Below are 21,512 nucleotides of genomic sequence, written 5' to 3' on the forward strand. Positions count from 1 at the left end.
TTTTACAATTATTTTTAAGGAAGAGAGGCAAGCAACTTGGACAAAGTTAACTGGGTGCTGCTCCAAGCAGCGGGTGATACAAACTAAGGAGTAAAAGAGAAAAGGAAGGAGCTAAGAGAGAGAAAGGCATTGGTAGATTAAAGCATGTAGAAAGAGAAAGACAGATTTCCCCCCTGCTCCTCATCTCCAATTCTAACTGAACATTCTGTTTACAACCACGGTGGTCGTCTTCAGCTTCAACCTTGTGACCTTCCCTGGGCTGTGTCCATCCTCTCCACTTTATTGAAGTCTCACATAATTCCCAGGACCTCTACCCCACCCCATTCTCCTTGACCTCTTAGTGCCTTGGACACCATCAAGCATTTCTACTTCTTTTAATTCCATCATCTACTGGCTTTTGTCACTCATCCTCTCACGGTTTTTCTCCTGACTCTTCCATCTCGTACTTTCAGGTCTAATACAGTGGATCCTCCAACTCTCCCCCACCCCTGCCCCATCAGCAAGAATCTGCCAGGATTTTCTCCTCAGCCCACCCTCTTTTCCTTCTGCATCTTGACCACTCACAAAACTCCCGTTTGGATTCCCTGCCAGTAGCTTAAACTGCACATGGCAAAAACAGAGCTTGTGTTCCCTTGCAAATCTTTCCTTCTCCACATCCTCAGTCGCCACCGATTGAACAAAATCATCCTCCTCTCAGCTGCTCATGCCTGTAATCTGGGCATTAGTTTTGACTCAGCCCTTTCTATGGACCCTCATAGAATCATGGAATATCAGGGTTGGAAGGGACCTCAGGAGGTCATCTAGTCCAACCCCCTGCTCAAAGCAGGACCAATCCCCAATTAAATCATCCCAGCCAGGGCTTTGTCAAGCCTGACCATGTCCCGGCTGTATCCAAATCTTGCCATTTTCCTTTCTTAAATTCCCCAAGATCCAGCTTTTCTCAGTCCAGACTGCCAAAGCTCTTGTCCAGGCCCCTATATTCTTCTCTATGGACTTGGCTTTTTTTCAGATTATGTAAAGCCCTATTCTCTGCATACCTCCACCAGGATTCCCTTCTTCACCAGATCAAAAACAAGCTTTGTATCCTCTCTTTCAAAGCACATCTCCTCACAGCCCTGCCTTACCTACCAGAGGTCTCATCTTGTCATGTCAACTACCAGCTGAGATCTACCAGCATACCCAACCATCGCCTCTTCAGCCACTTCCAGAGAACCACCAGGCTTTCTTCCATAGCCGCTACTTTGACCTCTAAAAAAACCCCTATTTTTCCTGTAGTGCCTGTAAAACCCTGCTATTTTATACAAGCCAGAAACGAGGCCAGCCACCCTGCAAGCACAGCTAATCTACATGAAAACAGGCTGCCCTCCCTCCCAACCACCTTCACCCATTTGTTTCATCCATTTGTTGCATCTTCTTGTTAATCTGGATTTGGAGTTCTTTAGGCAGTGGTTTTCAAACTTTTTTTCTGGTGACCCAGTTAAGAAAAGTGTTGATGCCTTCGCTCCAATGGAGCTGGGGATGAGGGGTGTGCGAGGGGCTTAGGGCTGGGGCAGAGGGTTGGGGTGCGTGGGTGAGGGCTGCAGGGCTCTGGCTAGGGATGAGGGGTTTGGGGTGCAGGAATAACCCCCCCTCCCCCATTGGGGGGGGCTCAGGGCTGGGGAGGGGGATTGGGGCACAGGCTTATCTGGGGCAGCTCCCTGTCAGCGGTGCAGCGGGGGTGCTAAGGCAGGCTTCCTGCCTATCCTGGCACCGTGAACCGTTCTGTGCCCCGGAAGCGGCCAGCAGCAGGTCTGGGTCCTAGGCGGAGGCGTGGAAACAGCTCCGTGCAGCTCTCACCCACAGGCACTGTCCCCCTGGCTACCATTGGCCAGGACCTTTATGCAATATAGTAATATAAGTGGTACTATTCAGCTGTATCATTTCTGAAACAGCTTTATTTCATATATGCCAGGTGATGCAGCAAAACTGTATGAGCATCCCGAGAATGGAGGCATCCCCACCTATTTCTGTGAAGTTAAAACTCAAATATAAAATTACTTCCCATTCCTGTCAATCTTAATCGCACATTTCGGAACATTCTTTCGGATATTCTTCACAATGTGGGCCATTTGTCATTTAAGTTTTGTTATGTATTTTGGTATTTGAACAACTTTGCCATACATATAGTTATTGAATATTGTATTTATTTTTTAATACGGTGATTCCGTTTGGTTGAACTGTGTGCTGAATAAGTGGTGTCTTCAGCTTGAACCTTGTGAACTTCCCCAGGCTGTGTCCATCCTCTCCACTTTATTGAAGTCTCACACAATTCCCAGGACCTCTACCCCACCCCATTCTCCTTGACCTCTTAGTGCCTTGGACACCATCAAGCATTTCTACTTCTTTTAATCCCATCATCTACTGGCTTTTGTAACTGCATCCTCTCATGGTTTTTCTCCTGACTCTTCCATCTCGTACTTTCAGGTCTAATACAGTGGATCCTCCAACTCTCCCCCACCCCTGCCCCATCAGCAAGGATCTGCCAGGATTCTCTCCTCAGCCCACCCTCTTTTCCTTCTGCATCCTGTCTTCGGGATCTGATATGTTCTCTCAGCTTTGGATGTGATTGTTATATTGACCACTCACAAAACTCCCGTTTGGATTCCCTGCCAGTAGCTTAAACTGCACATGGCAAAAACAGAGCTTGTGTTCCCTTGCAAATCTTTCCCTCTCCATGTCCTCAGTCGCCACCGATTGAACAAAATCATCTCTCAGCTGCTCATGCCTGTAATCTGGGCATTAGTTCTGACTCAGCCCTTTCTATGGACCCTCATGTCCCGGCTGTATCCAAATCTTGCCATTTTCCCTTCTTAAATTCCCCAAGATCCAGCTTTTCTCAGTCCAGATGGCCAAAGCTCTCGTCCAGGCCCTTATATTTTTCTCTATGGACTTGGCTTTTTTTCAGATTATGCAAACCCCTATTCTCTGCATCCCTCCACCAGGACTCCCTTCTTTACTACATCAAAAACAAACTTTGTATCCTCTCTTTCAAAGCATATCTCCTCACAGCCCTGCCTTACCGACCAGAGGTCTCATCTTGTCATGTCAACTACCAGCTGAGATCTACCAGCATACCCAACCATCGCCTCTTCAGCCACTTCCAGAGAACCTCCAGGCTTTCTTCCATAGCTGCTACTTTGACCTCTAAAATCTAATCTACATGCAAACAGGCTGCCTTCCTTCCCAACCACCTTCACCCATTTGTTTCATCCATTTGTTGCATCTTCTTGTTAATCTGGATTTAGAGTTCTTTAGGGCAGTGGTTTTCAAACTTTTTTTCTGGTGACCCAGTTAAGAAAATTGTTGATGCCTGCGCCCCAACGGAGCTGGGGATGAGGGGTGTGGGAGGAGCTTAGGGCTGGGGCAGAGGGTTGGGGTGTGCGGGTGAGGGCTGCAGGGCGGGGCTGGGAATGAAGGGTTCAGGGTGTGTGGGGCTCTCTGGGCTGGGGTGTAGGAGGGGATCAGGGCTCTGGCTGGGGATGAGGGGTTTGGGGAGCAGGAAAAGGCTCCAGGTTTTGGGGGGGCTCAGGGCTGGGGAAGGGGATTGGGGCACAGGCTTATCTGGGGCAGATCCCTGTCAGTGGTGCAGCGGGGATGCTAAGGCAGGCTTCCTGCCTATCCTGGCACCGTGAACCGTTCTGTGCCCCGAAAGCGGCCAGCAGCAGGTCCAGCTCCTAGGTGGAGGCGCGCAAGCAGCTCCATGCAGCTCTCACACGCACACACCGCCCCCCTGGCTACCATTGGCCAGGACCTTTATGCAATATAGTAATATGAGTGGTACTATTCAGCTATATCATTTCTGAAACAGCTTTATTTCATATATGCCAGGTGATGCAGCAAAACTGTATGAGCATCCCAAGGATGGAGGCATCCCCACCTATTTCTGTGAAGTTAAAACTCAAATATAAAATTACTTCCCATTCCTGTCAATCTTAATCGCACATTTCGGAACCAAGCACAAGTTGTCTCACTGATGGATGTTCCCAGGCTGCTTTGCAACAAGATTATTGAATAAGCAGGTTAACTGTATATTGTCACTGATCCAGCAAGGAACTTGAAACTAGTTATTAAAGCTAATTTTGAGTAGACCTATTCAGTGGGGGAAAGTCTGACATTTCTTTCAGCGAAGGGTGATCCGAGCAAATTTGTTCCAGAAAAAATAAAATACTTACGATCACAAACCTCTGCAATGTTTGTCATTTCTGCGTTGATAGGGAAGCCCTCTGTGTGATTAGTATCACGGGGGATGGAACGACGGCGCCTGGGCAGGGTCCCACACAGACCTATCAGAAAAACATAAGAACATACTCTCATTTCAATAGGAAAGATATTGATTTTAAATAATTTCACCCAGCTGCCTTTGTTGAAAAGGATCCTGACATGCCTTAGATGCTACAGGGACCTGCCACAAGTCAGTGAGCCCCGTTGTGGGGGGTTCCTCAGGTTTTCCAGTGGCCTATGAGCACAGATGAGCTACACACAGCCAGGGGTTTAAACTAAAGGCATGTCTTCACTGCTGTGCTAGGTCAAGTTATTGAAACAGGAATTAGCCTAGGGAGAGCAACCACGCTGCAGAAGAATGGTGGAGGTGCAGAGTGTGACTGGATTAGCAGCACAGAGTAGCTGAGTCCCCACTCCATGACTAGCTCCCGCCTAAGCAACTCTCAGGCTCCCACCCACACTCCAAGTGGGCCACATTTTGAATCCAAAATTCTAGACATTTAGCAAATCCAAGTTCTTCCAATTTATCGAAGGAAGTACCAGCTCCTTCTGCTCCTTCGGGAGGGACAGTTGTGGGTTTGTCCTGGGTAATTATGATGACTAAGGCAAAAAGAAGAGGGAAAAAGCAGTTATGAACATTATATTAGTCTCCCATCACCAGCTGGCCACTCAGAGCCAGGAACTTGCCAAACCAATATTTAGGTTTAGAGCTGCAGCTTTAGAGACAAGACATTCTTACCCCACTTACACGTTGTCACAGCGAGAGCCCATGTACTATCAGTTGGGCTACCGTGCAGACTGCTGCTGGGATCCCTTTCATATATTCTAGGGGAAGCCCATAGCAACCCCTACATTGAGCTGCCTACAACTTCCCTTTACAAACGTTCTCTCTCTCTCTCTCTTTTTTTCTTTTTTAAGAGCTCTAACAGTTCCGTGGTTTGCAGCAGGGATGGGAAAGGCTCAATGTGGTGCCTCTTGCTGCCAACGTGAGTTACAAACTGCCAATATCACTCATTTCCCTTCAGTTTTACTCATCAAAACTTCCTAGAGTGACTTCTAAAGCCCCTGAACATGCTGTTCTCACGGAGCATTGCTGCAAGGTATTGCCATATGTTACTCAGAACTATGCATCTCCATCCCTCAAGTCAAAATATCCTTTGGCCTAAGAGAAGGTGCATTGCGTTGGGAATGAGAAGATCATAGAATCATAGATATCAGGGTTGGAAGGGACCTCAGGAGGTCATCTAGTCCAACCCCCTGCTCAAAGCAGGACCGATCCCCAATTAAATCATCCCAGCCAGGGCTTTGTCAAGCCTGACCTTAAAAACTTCTAAGGAAGGAGATTCCACCACCTCCCTCGGTAACGCATTCCAGTGTTTCACCACCCTCCTAGTGAAAAAGTTTTTCCTAATATCCAACCTAAATCTCCCCCACTGCAACTTGAGACCATTACTCCTTGTCCTGTCATCCGCTACCACTGAGAATAGTCTAGATCCATCCTCTTTGGAACCCCCTTTCAGGTAGTTGAAAGCAGCTATCAAATCCCCCCTCATTCTTCTCTTCTGTAGACTAAACAATCCCAGTTCCCTCAGCCTCTCCTCATAAGTCATGTGTTCCAGTCCCCTAATCATTTTTGTTGCCCTCTGCTGCTCTCTCTTTAATTTTTCCACATCCTTCTTGTAGCGTGGGGCTCAAAACTGGACACAGTACTCCAGATGAGGACTCACCAATGTCGAATAGAGGGGAACGATCACGTCCCTCGATCTGCTGGCAATGCCCCTACTTTTACATCCCAAAATGCCACTGGCCTTCTTGACAACAAGGGCACACTGTTGACTCATATCCAGCTTCTCGTCCACTGTAACCCCTAGGTCCTTTTCTGCAGAACTGCTGCCTAGCCATTCGGTCCCTAGTCTGTAGCGGTGCATTGGATTCTTCCGTCCTAAATGCAGGACTCTGCACTTGTCCTTGTGGAACCTCATCAGATTTCTTTTGGCCCAATCCTCCAATTTGTCTAGGGCCCTCTGTATCCTATCCCTACCCTCCAGCGTATTTACCTCTCCTCCCAGTTTAGTGTTATCTGTAAACTTGCTGAGGGTGCAATCCACCCCATCCTCCAGATCATTAATTAAGATATTGAGATGATGAGTTCAACTCTCATTATTTCTACGGACTGCTGTTAACAATCCTGTGCCCTTCAAAACCCAAGTTCGCACTGAGCAACCCATCCTCCCTGAATGAAAGTTACATAAGCGAGGAAGAGAACGCAGATCTCTAATCTGGCAGACCCAAGTCTCATCCACTTAGGCTAACCGAAAGAATTTGCCAAATCTAAATATTTGGCTATGCAGTGTACGCAATGAGGCTATTTGTGCAGATATAATCCATTGTTTTAGTGTGCTGTGCATCCTCCTCTAGCGGTTGGTCCAAATAACAATTTACTCCTGCTGCCACCTATTATAATTCAAGTTAAAGAACTTCAGAGGTCGATGCTGCAGTACCTTAGGCCCAAGAGTCGAACCTCAATGACACATGGAGGTAGAGGATGGGACATTACTTCCACATACACGTCTTTGTTCTTTTTAAAAAGCCCACAAGTTACATAAAACCCACAGCAGAAACAAGTTATTAAAATTGTAGAGCACTCAGAAGGTAGGAAGTCACAGAATTAAGGTTACCCATGAGATCTTAATTTTTCCTTCTTTGGTGTACGTGAAGCGACAGCCATTTCTTCAGGATTACGTTTCCCACAGCAACCAGGTTTCCCACAAGTTATATCTTTAGAGGATTAACGCCTAACTCAATTTCCTCATGTTTATGGGTTTGCCTAGCAACCAAAATATTGTTTTTTCTGGTGGGAGAAAGTAGAACAAGAGGAAGACAAAAAAAACAGGCAGTCACCTTTGCATTCAGGGGCAGACCCATTCCAGACTCCATTGATGTTATCTTTAGTTGTACAGTGAATGGAGGCCTCTCCAATAAGTGAGAAATTAGGGTCACATTTGTAAGTTACCAATGAGTTATAGTGAAAGATTTCCATGTTGCTGCCATTGTGTGTCCCATTGGCAATATTAGGAGGAGGAGAACAAGTAATCGCTGAAGGAAAAGAGAATGGCATCATGAATATTAATGCACATTTCAGTTAGAGGCGAACTGTAAAGTAAACACTTGTTTACAATTTTTTCCCCTTTTGGGGAGGAATTTAACCTTTTGAGAGTGTAATTAGTACTGTGTTTTAACAAAATGCAAGGCATTACCTTCCTTAGATTTACAAGGCTTTCCGCTTTCAAACTTTTCTCCACTCCCAACATCCGTTCAGCTAGAAGATTTTGGCTCCATTAAACAAATCCTGGATAACAGCCTTGTCAGACCACATCCCTCTCCCACATTATATATAAGGAGCTTGGCTCTTTGATTGACATCCTTGAAAGACAATAGTTGCGCTTCTACAATGTTCCAGAAGCTGAAAGCTTAAATTATGACTTTCCTTCTAACTGCAGCTGGTTCTAGACCAGACGGCGATAGCCTGGTTGACAGATCCCCAGGTAGTGTCCAAAAGGACAAAATAGTTAAAGCAAATAAATTGGGAAGAAGAAGTTTAAATACTGGATTTCACTCTGAAATAGCCTGAGATTTTGAGTGTGGAGTCCCAGGGTTGGTTGGTTGGTTGGTTTTGAGGCGAAGGGAAGAGAATAATTAACAGGGAGGAATTACACTAAATAAAAAAAAGTTGGATGAAAGACTTCAAAAGCAGCAGAGATTATTTGGGGAGGAATGAGAAACCAATCCAACTCCACCATCCCCGTGTTCAGGGTTCAGTTGTGATGAGGTCGTTAGTTGGGTTGGAATCTATACACCAGACAGCAATCTCAAGGGGAGTGCTCTGTACGGATAGAGAGGGCTGCGGGGTTTTTTTGTTTGTTTGAAGTGTGGCTTCCACAGAAGGCAACAGCAACACAATGGATCCTCCTACACTTTCATCTGATTTCCCCGCTCCCAAAAATATATATATATGATCGACAATCGACATCGAGTGAATATGAAACACACATGAAAGCTCTGTGAGCTCTGTAATGGTTACTCTGCAACAGTTCCAATCATGAGTCCTTCTTAAATCCATAAAAATAGCCTGACCTTGGCAAGTTGGAAGTGGACTCCATTCAACTTGATCTCCCTTCCACAAACACTGGATGAAAGTCCGCCCACGTAATCTGAACCTAAAGAAAAGAGAAAAAGCTTCTTACCTAACTATCTAATTACTCCTGTAATAACCCCTCTTCCAAAATTCTGGACCTGTAGGGTCATTCCTGCTGTAAGTACTAACATGATCCCTAGGACCAAGGAATGCTGATTGGTTAAAGTCAATGTAGAACAAGCAAATAGGTGGCTTGAAGACTGCAGAGACCATGTGAGCAGGTGAAATCCTTCCCCTCAAAGTCTATACTAGCTACATGCTTGGGAATTACTGGGCAATACCTTTGTTAAACCTTAAAGCAAAGGGAAACAACAAGTAAGTGTCTTTTCTCCACATTTTTAATGCTTATTTCTTACATCTCCAGAAGGTGGAAGAAGTCCCTAGGTACGTTCTAGAATTTGAAAAACACTAAAGAAATTAGTAATTTTCCAGACTGTTAAAGTGTTTGCATGTCAAAGAGGTTTGCGCTTGCAGAGTAAGAGGCTGCGTCACATCTCCCTCGTTCCAATCTGCAGAACAGTGTTCCGGATGTGTGCTTTTGTCATTCTACCCCTTTGATTACAGCCCCAGCTAAACGGGGAGAAAGGTACTCAAAGGGTATCTCTGTCACTCTGGAAGTCAGTAGCTCAGCCTGTTTAGTGCCATCATTCCTCTTCCTATTTTAACTCTGCTCTTCTACCAAAGAGTTGCCAACAGTCCACACCCAAGACCCACTTAGCCAGAGCGCTAGCTAATGCTTGCACAGGAAGTACGGTACTGCATACTGGCAATGCAGTCACTTACCTTCACTACTTCTTTTAACACTACAGACTAAAGGTCGTGGCCTTATTTATTTGGGAAAGAGGTTTAGAGAAACAGATGAGAGGTGCCCCTAGTAAAGCTGGTTTCTGCAGGGTCTTTCACCAGTCTGCTGAAACGGCAGGGGCTAACAGGGATAGACATGAACATCATTTGTGGCCAGGTGGCTACTGCTTTTCTTCCACCTTAGAACATTACATGCAAAGGCCTCTTTTGCTGGCAGAAACAACAGGGCGAGAAGACAGCTGCCCAAGGGCTGTCCCGCTGCTGCCACTCTTTCCAAACCTGAACGTCTCAGTGTCCAAACCTCATCAGCCCACTTAAACCCAAAGTTTTCGTTGGCGGACACAATTCCAAGATGTGCAGCTCCTGTACGCTTCTGCACAGGAAAATGTGAAGTATCACAACAATGGCTCGGACATTCTTGTGGGTACAACTCAGATGCAGTATTGCCTAGAGGAAAAACCACCGGACTGGGACTCGGGAAACTTGGATTCCATTCTCATTTCTGCCTCTGGCCTGTGGGTGACCTTGGGAAGTCACTTCCCCTCTGCGCTTCAGTTTCCCCATCTGTAAAATGGGGTAAACAATACTGCCCTCCTTTGTAAAGTGATTTGATACCTGATAACAGCTAGTTGGTATTACATCACCTGAGAAGTAGGCCGATAGCTCAGCTACAGGAAAAGGCATTCTCTTTGTCTCCCAATCGCTGTGGGGTTTGAAGACAGAGAATCATAGGACTGGAAGGAACCTCGAGAGGTTTTCTAGTCCAGTCTCCTGCACTCAGGCAGGACTAAGTATTTTCCAGACCATCCCGGACAGACGTTTGTCTAACCTGCTCTTAAAAATCTCCGATGACAGAGATTCCACAACTTCCCTAGGCAATTTATTCCATAACCAGCCCCTCCCAATCATTCTAATCCCGGCACAGGGATCTAAACCTTGTTGCCTGCACATACCACCAAAATGGGTGACACAGTGAAAAACAAAAGGATATATTAATTAAAACGAAGACATCCATGCTCATGCCATGTGCTTCCCTGCTGAATTACTCTGATGTCCAGAAAGTACCCGCACAATCCAATGAAACTAGAATCCAATCACATATTATGGTAGTTTTTTCCAACAGCAGCTTGAACAAATTGAAGCACACCCCATGATACCGTAGCTGCACCTGCTTCCTCCCAACTTAATCTTTCAACTGGAGGACTGAGGGATCATAATCCACACCTGGCCAAATTCAGCTTGAAGTTTATACTTTTTAAATAGAGCCCTGAAGCCAGGACAGCAGATCTGTAGCACTTGCTCAGATTATGTTTTTAAATTAGATCGCAATTTCTGTTATTAATTTTCCACTGTTCCCCAGTAGCTCTACACCAAACTAAGCTCTGTGAATTACTCAGCACCGGTTGCCCAAAACTCACCCGTCATCACAAATTATGTTGACTTTTGCACCATACAGGACATTTGTTACATCAACAGCTCTGCCATGCTCTGGTCCTTTTGGAGCACCACAAGATTTCCCTAGCACAGAACGAGATCACTATTAGCACGTTATGTTGCTGCAACAAACTCTAACATACTTAGAAGAGACTATGGCTGGGGTGGCCAAACTGTGGCTCGCAAGCCGCATGTGGCTCTTTTACAGTTAAAGAGCAGCTCACGGAGCCCTCCTACCATACTTGCGGGGGTGGGACCTCTGCCTTGGGGCAGGGTGGTGGGTTAGGAGCTACTGCCCAGCAGAGCGGGGATCTCAGGGCTTCAGCAGGAGTGGGGTGAAGCCCCGAGCCCCAGCAGACGCCTCCTGCTCCAGCGCTTGAACGTCTGAAGATTGTTGTATGTGTATGCGGCTCGAAGGGTCAGTAAGTTTGGCCGCCCGTGGACTGTGGCAATGGCAGACTCACAGTCCAGTTAGTTCACTCTCCTGTCTGGGTTTTTTCCCCTACTTATATTCTTATTGGATATTCTTATTGTCCACATTAAGTGTTTAATTATATACTTTGTCAACTTCAGTGGCAGAGACTCCTCCTACCTGGTACAGGGAGTTATTTGTGACGCTTCCTCTGGTGCCAGGCACTTATTACCATAAAGAACACACACTCAAAAATTCACCATGTCCACAGGCCAAACAGAAGAGAGATGCTGCATTCAGGGAGCCACAGAGAAAGCTACAAACAGCACTAATGAGTATATTGGGAAAACATCTCTGTCCTTGATGTGGACAAGGATTTTTGCACATAAAAATATATGGCCTCTTGCATACATCAAGTATGTTCCTAATCAGGCACGTCAGACTACTTGAATCTAAGACAGCACAAGAAATTCACATCAGTATTAAGATACAGCCCATGTTTGTCAAACAGAATATAACACATACATGCAAGGAGCTGTGGTTAAGGCTGATCACTCAGTTGGCTCCTTCCTCTCATCCTGTATTAACGTAGGGTTTTGCAGGGAATACAACAGATACAGACTCAATATAGGTAGCTTTGCCAAAACTTAGGATATTCTTCACAATGTGGGCCATTTGTCATTTAAATTTTGTTATGTATTTTGGTATTTGAACAACTTTGCCATACATATAGTTATTGAATATTGTATTTATTTTTTAATACGGTGATTCCGTTTGGTTGAACTGTGTGCTGAATGAGTAGTGTCCGAGGCTAGAATTTTTAAATGTGTGAATTTTTGGAAATGACAAAAATAATACGATTATTCTCCTTCATATATAGTTTCCAGGGATACTGTGCTCACCATTTTTAAATGGATATTTACCATAGTAGGATATTAACTTTACTGCATTATTTGTGATTTCCGATTGCTGCTGGGAAGCACAATGAAAAGCTTAACTGCTGCAAACTCTGTCTACTGTTCAAAAGTACTCACTATGCTTTCTCTCTCCATTTAAAGTTTCATTTAAATTTAACATCAAAACCTGACAAAAAGGTTTCTCCAAACTAAAACTGACAAGCCGGTGCTGAAATGTGAAACACCTGTTTAACACAAAACACTCCTGTCTGCTCACAGAGGGCCACTCGCTCAATGGAGAGAGAAAAGTGACCAAAAAGACACCCACCTCTACAAAACTCAGGGCTTTCTGACCATGTTAAATTCTCAAGACAAGTAATGACAGGTGTCAGTTCGGTCCTCTCATATCCTGGACGACAGACATAACGCACAGTGGATCTGCTAGGATGGTAATTCTTCCTCTCATCTTCCTTACTTAAGGCAGCAGATTTTAACCTCGGTGGGGCACCACAGTCATCTAACCGAAAAAAAAAAAAAAAAAAGAAAAAAAAAAAGATACAGGGTCTGAAAGATTTAGCTATGAAGATGAGCATCAAAATTGTACTTTTAGCTTTCTATTTATATATATATACACACACACACGTTTTTAAAAAACCTTCGCCAAAAGTTTATGATTTAGAGGTAGCGTGACCACATGTCTTGTTCTTAAAGGGACAGTCCCGTTTATTGGGACTTCTTCTTACGTAGGCGCCTACTACCCTCCACCTCCGTCCCGTTTGTTCAGAGTTGCTATCTGGTAGCCCTATTTAAAGGCAGCAGCAGCTATTACAGTACAGCCACGGAACAGCATCTGAGCATTAGAGCAGGACGCTTTACAAAATAGGTAGGGGAAGGGAGATTTTTTTACAATTATTTTTAAGGAAGAGAGGCAAGCAACTTGGACAAAGTTAACTGGGTGCTGCTCCAAGCAGCGGGTGATACAAACTAAGGAGTAAAAGAGAAAAGGAAGGAGCTAAGAGAGAGAAAGGCATTGGTAGATTAAAGCATGTAGAAAGAGAAAGACAGATTTCCCCCCTGCTCCTCATCTCCAATTCTAACTGAACATTCTGTTTACAACCACGGTGGTCGTCTTCAGCTTGAACCTTGTGACCTTCCCTGGGCTGTGTCCATCCTCTCCACTTTATTGAAGTCTCACACAATTCCCAGGACCTCTACCCCACCCCATTCTCCTTGACCTCTTAGTGCCTTGGACACCATCAAGCATTTCTACTTCTTTTAATCCCATCATCTACTGGCTTTTGTCACTCATCCTCTCACGGTTTTTCTCCTGACTCTTCCATCTCGTACTTTCAGGTCTAGTTCAGTGGATCCTCCAACTCTCCCCCACCCCTGCCCCATCAGCAAGAATCTGCCAGGATTTTCTCCTCAGCCCACCCTCTTTTCCTTCTGCATCCTGTCTTCGGGATCCGATCTGCTCTCACAGCTTTGGATGCGATTGTTATATTGACCACTCACAAAACTCCCGTTCGGATTCCCTGCCAGTAGCTTAAACTGCACATGGCAAAAACAGAGCTTGTGTTCCCTTGCAAATCTTTCCTTCTCCACATCCTCAGTCGCCACCGACTCAGCTGCTCATGCCTGTAACCTGGGCATTAGTTTTGACTCAGCCCTTTCTATGGACCCTCATAGAATCATAGAATATCAGGGTTGGAAGGGACCTCAGGGGTCATCTAGTCCAACCCCCTGCTCAAAGCAGGACCAATCCCCAATTAAGTCATCCCAGCCAGGGCTTTGTCAAGCCTGACCATGTCCCGGCTGTATCCAAATCTTGCCATTTTCCCTTCTTAAATTCCCCAAGATCCAGCTTTTCTCAGTCCAGATTGCCACAGCTCTCGTCCAGGCCCTTATAATCTTCTCTATGGACTTGTCTTTTTTTCAGATTATGTAAAGCCCTATTCTCTGCATCCCTCCACCAGGACTCCCTTCTTTACCATATCAAAAACAAGCTTTGTATCCTCTCTTTCAAAGCACATCTCCTCACAGCCCTGCCTTACCTACCAAAGGACTCATCTTGTCATGTCAACTACCAGCTGAGATCTACCAACATACCCAACCATCGCCTCTTCAGCCACTTCCAGAGAACCTCCAGGCTTTCTTCCATAGCCGCTACTTTGACCTCTAAAAAAAACCCTATTTTTCCTGTAGTGCCTGTAAAACCCTGCTATTTTATACAAGCCAGAAACGAGGCCAGCCACCCTGCAAGCACAGCTAATCTACATGAAAACAGGCTGCCCTCCCTCCCAACCACCTTCACCCATTTGTTTCATCCATTTGTTGCATCTTCTTGTTAATCTGGATTTGGAGTTCTTTAGGCAGTGGTTTTCAAACTTTTTTTCTGGTGACCCAGTTAAGAAAATTGTTGATGCCTGCGCTCCAATGGAGCTGGGGATGAGGGGTGTGCGAGGGGCTTAGGGCTGGGGCAGAGGGTTGGGGTGCGTGGGTGAGGGCTGCAGGGCTCTGGCTGGGGATGAGGGGTTTGGGGTGCAGGAATAACCCCCCCTCCCCCATTGGGGGGGGTTCAGGGCTGGGGAGGGGGATTGGGGCACAGGCTTATCTGGGGCAGCTCCCTGTCAGCGGTGCAGCGGGGATGCTAAGGCAGGCTTCCTGCCTATCCTGGCACTGTGAACCGTTCTCTGCCCCGGAAGCGGCCAGCAGCAGGTCTGGGTCCTAGGCGGAGGCGTGGAAACAGCTCCGTGCAGCTCTCACCCACAGGCACTGTCCCCCTGGCTACCATTGGCCAGGACCTTTATGCAATATAGTAATGTAAGTGGTACTATTCAGCTGTATCATTTCTAAAACAGCTTTATTTCATATATGCCAGGTGATGCAGCAAAACTGTATGAGCATCCCGAGGATGGAGGCATCCCCACCTATTTCTGTGAAGTTAAAACTCAAATATAAAATTACTCCCCATTCCTGTCAATCTTAATTGCACATTTCGGAACCAAGCACAAGTTGTCTCACTGATGGATGTTCCCAGGCTGCTTTGCAACAAGATTATTGAATAAGCAGGTTAACTGTATATTGTCACTGATCCAGCAAGGAACTTGAAACTAGTTATTAAAGCTAATTTTGAGTAGACCTATTCAGTGGGGGAAAGTCTGACATTTCCTTCAGCGAAGGGTGGCCCGAGCAAATTTGTTCCAGAGAAAATAAAATACTTACGATCACAAAACTCTCCAATGCTTGACCACTCTGAGTTTGAAAGGCAAACTACAGTGTCCGACTTTCCAGGGATTTTAACACAGCCATCAACGCACTTGTATGTCACTTCTGCGTTGATGGGGAAGCCCTCTGTGCGACTAGTATCACGGGGGATGGCACGACGGAGCCTTGGCAGGGTCCCACACAGACCTATCAGAAAAACATAAGAACATACTCTCATTTCAATAGGAAAGATATTGATTTTAAATAATTTCACCCAGCTGCCTTTGTTGAAAAGGATCCTGACATGCCTTAGATGCTACAGGGACCTGCCACAGGTCAGTGAGCCCCGTTGTGGGGGGTTCCTCAGGTTTTCCAGTGGCCTATGAGCACAGATGAGCTTCACATAGCCAGGGGTTTAAACTAAAGGCATGTCTTCACTGCTGTGCTCGGTCAAGTTATTGAAACAGGAATTAGCCTAGGGAGAGCAACCACGCTGCAGAAGAATGGTGGAGGTGCAGAGTGTGACTGGATTAGCAGCACAGAGTATCTGAGTCCCCACTGCATGACTAGCTCCCGCCTAAGCAACTCTCAAACTCCCACCCACACTCCAAGTGGGCCAGCTAGTGGGCCAAGTCAAGCTGGAGAGATTCGTCCCTTAAACAAAATCTTCTTTTGACCATCATGAATCCTATGCTCAGAGCTAGGATGGACATTTCTCCCCCTTTCAATCACTAGTTTTATTTGGGGTTTTGTTCAGGGGTGCCTGGGATTGTTTTCAGCCTAGACACTGTATAAAAAGGAATTTTGCAAAAGAAAAGATCATCAGTTCACTCATCTGACTGTTCCGAAAATCATATAAACAATCAGGCTACTCCCAGAAGATGCCGCAAGATGACTAGAGTGACTTTTACAGTGTTAGTATCTGACAAAACAGGCTAAAAGTAGACAGGTCCAATCCCAGAATTGCTCCTTCTCTCTCTCCTACAAATATTTCAAAGCTCTGCCTCCTACACACAAGCGAAAGTACCACTGAACAACATAGCTAAGACAAACAAGAAAAAATGCAAATAATTTTACTCATTTCATTTTCCTTAATATTTCTGAGACTCTACAGTGCGAGATGTCCACGTGCATGAGGTGTATTGCCCTTGTAGCCACACCACCAATTAATTCTTTGAACTGTAAATAATCGATTCCTGCACAGAACAGCGAGGATTACAGTACAGTTTTAGAGATGGATAATCTGGCCCAGTTAACATGCCTGGAGTGCCATTCACAATAGGAGATCCTCTGACACATTGCCATCTCACGAAAACCAAATGTGAACAAGCTCTGTCTCCCTCAATCTCAAAAGCCATCCTCTGATCCCACAAATCCCTTCAACTATTGCCCCATATCTCTTCCTCCCTTCCCTTCTAACATAATTGAACATGATGTTGTGAAAGCCCAAAGTATAACTGAGTTGAAAAGAGAATTAGTTAAGTTCACGGAGGACAGGTCCATCAATGGCTATTAGCCAAGATGGTCAGGGGCGCAATCACATGCTCTGGGTGCCCTTAAACCTCTGCCTGCCAGACTCTGGCACTGCACAACAGGGGATGGACCACTCTATAATTGCCCTGTTTTGTCTCCTGCAGCAGAAACACAGCGGGTCCAGTGTTTTCCCCAGGAATTGAAATGGGGGTTTGTTTTTTTTCAAATTTCGGGGGGGTGGGGGGGGTCAGGGCCGATGAAGGGTGAGACCATGAGGGTGAAGGTGGGCTGTATGGCACCATAGGAAAAACTGAAAAAAATGTTTCATGACCATTTTATTAGATTTAACTCATGTTTTAAAATCAATCCCACAAATTAAAGCTGGCTACTCAAGCCTTCTATGAAGCACTACATCTACATCCTTCTTGGTTTCTTGTTATAATTTTGCACAACTCTGTTAATGAACTTCTTGAACGCAATGCGTTCATCTTTGGTGGCTTCTCGTGTGTCTGGTACTTCCATTTCTTCAATTGATATGCTCATTAGTTCACTCACGTGATCAAGCAGAAGGCGACTTCTTTCAGAACACAAAATTATATTCAATGATGAAAAAGAATGCTCAACTACAGCTGTTGTGACTTGGAGTAGCAAGAGATGAATTCCTACTTTTTTCATCCCAGGAAACACAGCACAAAGATCAGATCGAGCCACTAGTGATGATAAAAAAAGAAGTTGAAGTCAAATCTTCATTCATTCGTTGTATGATATTCCACTCTGTGTTCAAATTCTCTATTCTGTCCTGATCCCATGGCAGCCCCATTGCTGGTAGTGCCTCACTCCACTCAACTGTTGGTGTTTTATAGGACAGGGATCTGTAAAAGCTACGGAGATGTTGAGTAGAATCTACAAGTTGCTGTTGTAGATTTTTAAGAATCAAGTCCGTGTACTTTTTCAGTTAACTTAAACACTTATTGTCCTCTTCACTTAAGGATTCAATATAAATGCCTCCATTAGTCAACTTCTGGGCTGAAGTCTTTGCGTCTTCCAGTACTTTTTCAATGGATAGCTCTCTGATTGATCCATTTGTAGCTTCTATAGCTGGACAAAGATCTACTACTGTTGTAGCAGATGCCTGGATGGCATTATTTAAATGACCCAAGTGGTTTCAACAGTAGACGTACAAGAGAGAGAATGGCAATAGTCTTCTCTGAACATAGTAGCAAAAGTAATGCACCAGCCTCACTACTTAGATCCATCCCATCTTGGAAGATACTTTCCAAAGCCAGTAATAACGGCTGGAGTAATTTTAAGACAACAGCCAAGGATCGCTCATGAGAAAACCAGAGGGTTTTCCCAGGTTGGACTAATTTGAACTTCAGTCCCAGTGTATCTTCTATATTTTCCAAGATATTCAGTCTTTTCGGACTCTTGCTGAAAAAAGAATATAATGAAGACATTAAATTTATAGCTTTTTAAATGTCTTTTGAAGAGTCTGCAGCTCGTACTAGCACTAGTTGGAGTAGATGGCCTCTGTAGTGTGTACAGGAGAGATTAGGGTTACACTTTTCTCTGAGCAAAGCTTGTACTCCACCATGTTTTCCAGAGAAGTTTGCAGCTCCATCAAATGCACAAGCAGCCATCTGCTTGGGGTCCAATTGACAAGCATTTAACTCTTCTAAGATGTGGGTGGTCACAGATGCAGCCGATGTGTCTTCAATAACTTGAACATCTTGAAATGCATCTACTGGCCAACCAGTGACATCAAGATAATGTAACACAATGTCTTAATACTTGATGCCCATTTACGTCGGTGCACTCATCAGCCATGTATGCAAATTTTTTGAATGTGGTTCAATTTTTCAACTGTTGAATCTTTCACCAGATGCTTCTAGCCAGTCAGTTGAGTTTCTTGCAGAAAGATAGTGAGCATTTGCTCGTCTTGTTCAGAACCAGTGTTCAACTTCAGGATGAACAAGTGACAATGCACTTAACACTGGCTTCCAGTTTGTAGCGTGTGGTATCTCTTGCTTAAATTGAAAATATGATGCCACAGCCATGTTTGTTCGCATGAACTGTGTAGTGTCTCCAGCATTCTTAACAGTCTCATTAACGTTCACCGGTGTTGTCCTTGGTCAGTGGGGACTCAGAGTTCATAGGTGCTTTCACATGATTCACCTCCCAGGTCGGGGGGAAGAAGGCACCTTGCTCATTCCTGCAGCTGCTCCCTGTTCGCTCTGGCCACTGTTGTTCTTTGTGCCACCGTTCACTCCATTGCTCTGTTGCCAATGGCCCTGCACCGTCACCTTCTGCTGCCACCTGCCACTGTGACCTCTGCGAGTTGGTCTCTTTGAGGTTCCACCCGGCTCTCAGTGATTTCAGCTGCGCTCTCAGTGGGGGAACCTTGGTGCTAGTGCAGACTGGGCCATCTCTTCCACAGAAACACAGTCCCACAGTTTGTCTATGCACTTAGACCCGATTATCACTGATTTCAGTTCCAGTGGTCACTTAACAAAACAAAAGACTCTCTATGGAGCCTAACAAGCTCTGTCTTTAAACAGTGGAGAGGGCAGGTTAAATCATACTTGTGACTCAGGCGGACCATCAAGCAAAACACCTGTCCCCACCCCCTCTCTTTGCCCTCAACCAGCACAGGCTAAGTACAGTTCTACTGCCCTTTACTCATACAATAAGAACAACAACATTTCATTACACCCCTCCCCCCCCAAGTGATTTGTAACCCAACCCCAGCCAAAATCTATCACTTGGGCAACACAGCTCTGTTTGCTGGATACCTAGGTAGATTAGGTGTGAGTGTAAATACAATCTGGTCCTGAAGCCTTTCCCCCAGCCCCTAGCTCACCACTAGCTGTCAGGGAGAGCTCATTGAGACTTTACTTACAAATCATCATTTGAAATTATTAGGTTGGCCAACATCACCGAAGCGAATGCACTGACACGGTCTTAAAAAAAAACCCAACACCTGTAAAAGGAAGCTAGTCTATGTTCATACGTCTCAAATCTATTATACTTCTTCAGATGCACATATTTTATCATACACTTTATGTGCTTTTAAAGTGTGTATTAATATTTCGATTTCCATTCAAATTTCCAAACACTCACTAAACTAGCAACACTGCATGTAACTAGTTCACAAGAATGCGGGGGGCGGGGCAATTCAGGGGGTGTGCAGAGAAATCCCCGAGTGGGTCTCTGGCAGCGGGAACGCCCGCACCGACAGGCCAAGCCCGCTGAGCCGCCCGCTCCCATCGGGAGCCCCGGCCCCGGCTGTCCGGCGCCCGCTCGCTGCCCAGGGGGCCCCGACTAGCCCGGCAGCCAGTGGCGCTAGGTGCCCCCTCGGGCGGGGCTGGCTGCCTCCAGCTCCGCACCCGGCACAGCCAGTGCGGGGCAGCAGCAGGTCCCCGCCCGCCGGCCCCGCGCAGCCCGGGGCACCGCCCGCTGCTGGGGCCACCGCGACTCACCACGAGCCCCGGGCAGGGGCAGGAGCATCAGCAGCGCCAGGAGCCCCCGGGCGCCGGGCCGGCAGCGCGGAGCCGAGACCATGGCGGGGCCGGCAGCGGAGGCTCAGGGGCGCGACCGCTCGCTCCGGCTCCCCCAGCACCGTCGGGCTCGGAGCTGGAAGGACAGCGGGGGCTGGGAGCAGGGGCGTGGCCAGGAGGGATGGGGCGGGGCCTGAGGAGTGGGGGCGGGGCTCGTGTCACTGCTTTGTACCCCAGTGCAATCCGGAGAGCAAGCGCTGGGGTCAGGGGCAGGGGAGAAGAGGCTGCGCTGGGCCCTGAGTTATTGGTTCCCCCCCCCGCAGGGATCAGCATTGAGCCTGTGTCCCCGGAGGCAGGGGGCCAGCTCGCCCCTCTGCACGTGTGTCTTTGTGGGTGCAGCCGTGGGCACATTACACGGAGGGGCAGCTGCTCAGGGAACCACCCACCACATCTAACCCTCGGTTGCTTTTGTGCATTAGGGTGTAAAATTGAAACATTTAAAGCCCTCCACCCGTCTCCCTTCCAGTCTGTATCCCTGAGTGCAACAGCCGGCCCCGGTGCTGCTGCCAGGAGCAGGGTTCCTACACTGGCCCGAGCTGTTTCTTTCAAAAGATATAAAACCCCATTGGTTGTACTAACCTAACTCTGTTCACTTTTTTTCCTTTTGTGAAGAAGCTGTACATCACAGTTATTACATTAGACCAAAAACAACTTCCTCTTTCTTTGATATAAACTCAACCATCAGGCATGATGCATTTCTCGCACAGTCTCAGGATTGAGAGGGGTGGGGGGAAGGAAGAGGAAACAGTCCCATAATGCATATACCTGGTCCATTCCACACTGCTATATTTAGTTTCTGATCCAACACAGTAGGACACATGTCCTGACGTTCTGGCAAGAGTCACTGACTGAAAGGGGTGTTTAAAGAGGGACCGAGTAAGTACTCAATTAAGGCTCCAGGACTTGGCTAAAGTTTTTCTTAGTTGTTTTTTTTTAACGATTCTCTGTAAAATCAATATAAACCGTGAGTCACTGCAATTGAGGAAAATGTTTTATAGCACTGAAAACACATAGTGGTTCCTAGCTGACTAAGAGGCCTGGTCTTTGTCCCACAAAGTTTACAGTCTGAGGTCCTGTTTCTCGTCGCTGCTCTGGGCTGAACTCCACCCATATCTCTAGGAAAGCCTTTATCATCCTAAGATTCTTCCTCAAATGTCCGTCACCACCACCATTCTGTCACACCTGTCAGACCTGGCTTGCCAAGCCCAGGAAGGGTACTCAGGGGAGCGAAGCTGCTCCAGGAAAGCTTTATACACAATTAGCTTCTCACAGTT

At 46.2% G+C, this 21,512-nt stretch overlaps 1 protein-coding gene across 6 annotated transcripts in view; it reads right to left on the bottom strand.

The window, feature by feature from the left end:
* LOC144278258 (complement receptor type 1-like) overlaps positions 1 to 20,319 on the bottom strand; it is a 37,779-nt gene extending 17,460 nt beyond the window's left edge. For 4 of the 6 annotated variants that reach the window (XM_077839497.1, XM_077839498.1, XM_077839494.1 and 1 more), the window contains exons 1-8: positions 20,161 to 20,319; positions 15,227 to 15,415; positions 12,330 to 12,518; positions 10,678 to 10,777; positions 8,395 to 8,477; positions 7,162 to 7,356; positions 4,801 to 4,860; positions 4,212 to 4,322 (exon numbers count right to left, since the gene is read on the bottom strand). In XM_077839497.1, coding sequence (XP_077695623.1) covers positions 4,212 to 4,322; positions 4,801 to 4,860; positions 7,162 to 7,356; positions 8,395 to 8,477; positions 10,678 to 10,777; positions 12,330 to 12,518; positions 15,227 to 15,415; positions 20,161 to 20,242 — 1,009 coding nt within the window. In that variant the 5' untranslated portion in view covers positions 20,243 to 20,319. The remainder of the gene's footprint in view (positions 1 to 4,211; positions 4,323 to 4,800; positions 4,861 to 7,161; positions 7,357 to 8,394; positions 8,478 to 10,677; positions 10,778 to 12,329; positions 12,519 to 15,226; positions 15,416 to 20,160) is intronic. The other 2 variants (XM_077839495.1, XM_077839500.1) reach the window with 2 other exon arrangements.
* Positions 20,320 to 21,512: the final 1,193 nt, after the last annotated feature.

Source organism: Eretmochelys imbricata, chromosome 21 (assembly GCF_965152235.1).
Source record: "Eretmochelys imbricata isolate rEreImb1 chromosome 21, rEreImb1.hap1, whole genome shotgun sequence".
Classification (NCBI taxonomy): domain Eukaryota; kingdom Metazoa; phylum Chordata; order Testudines; family Cheloniidae; genus Eretmochelys; species Eretmochelys imbricata.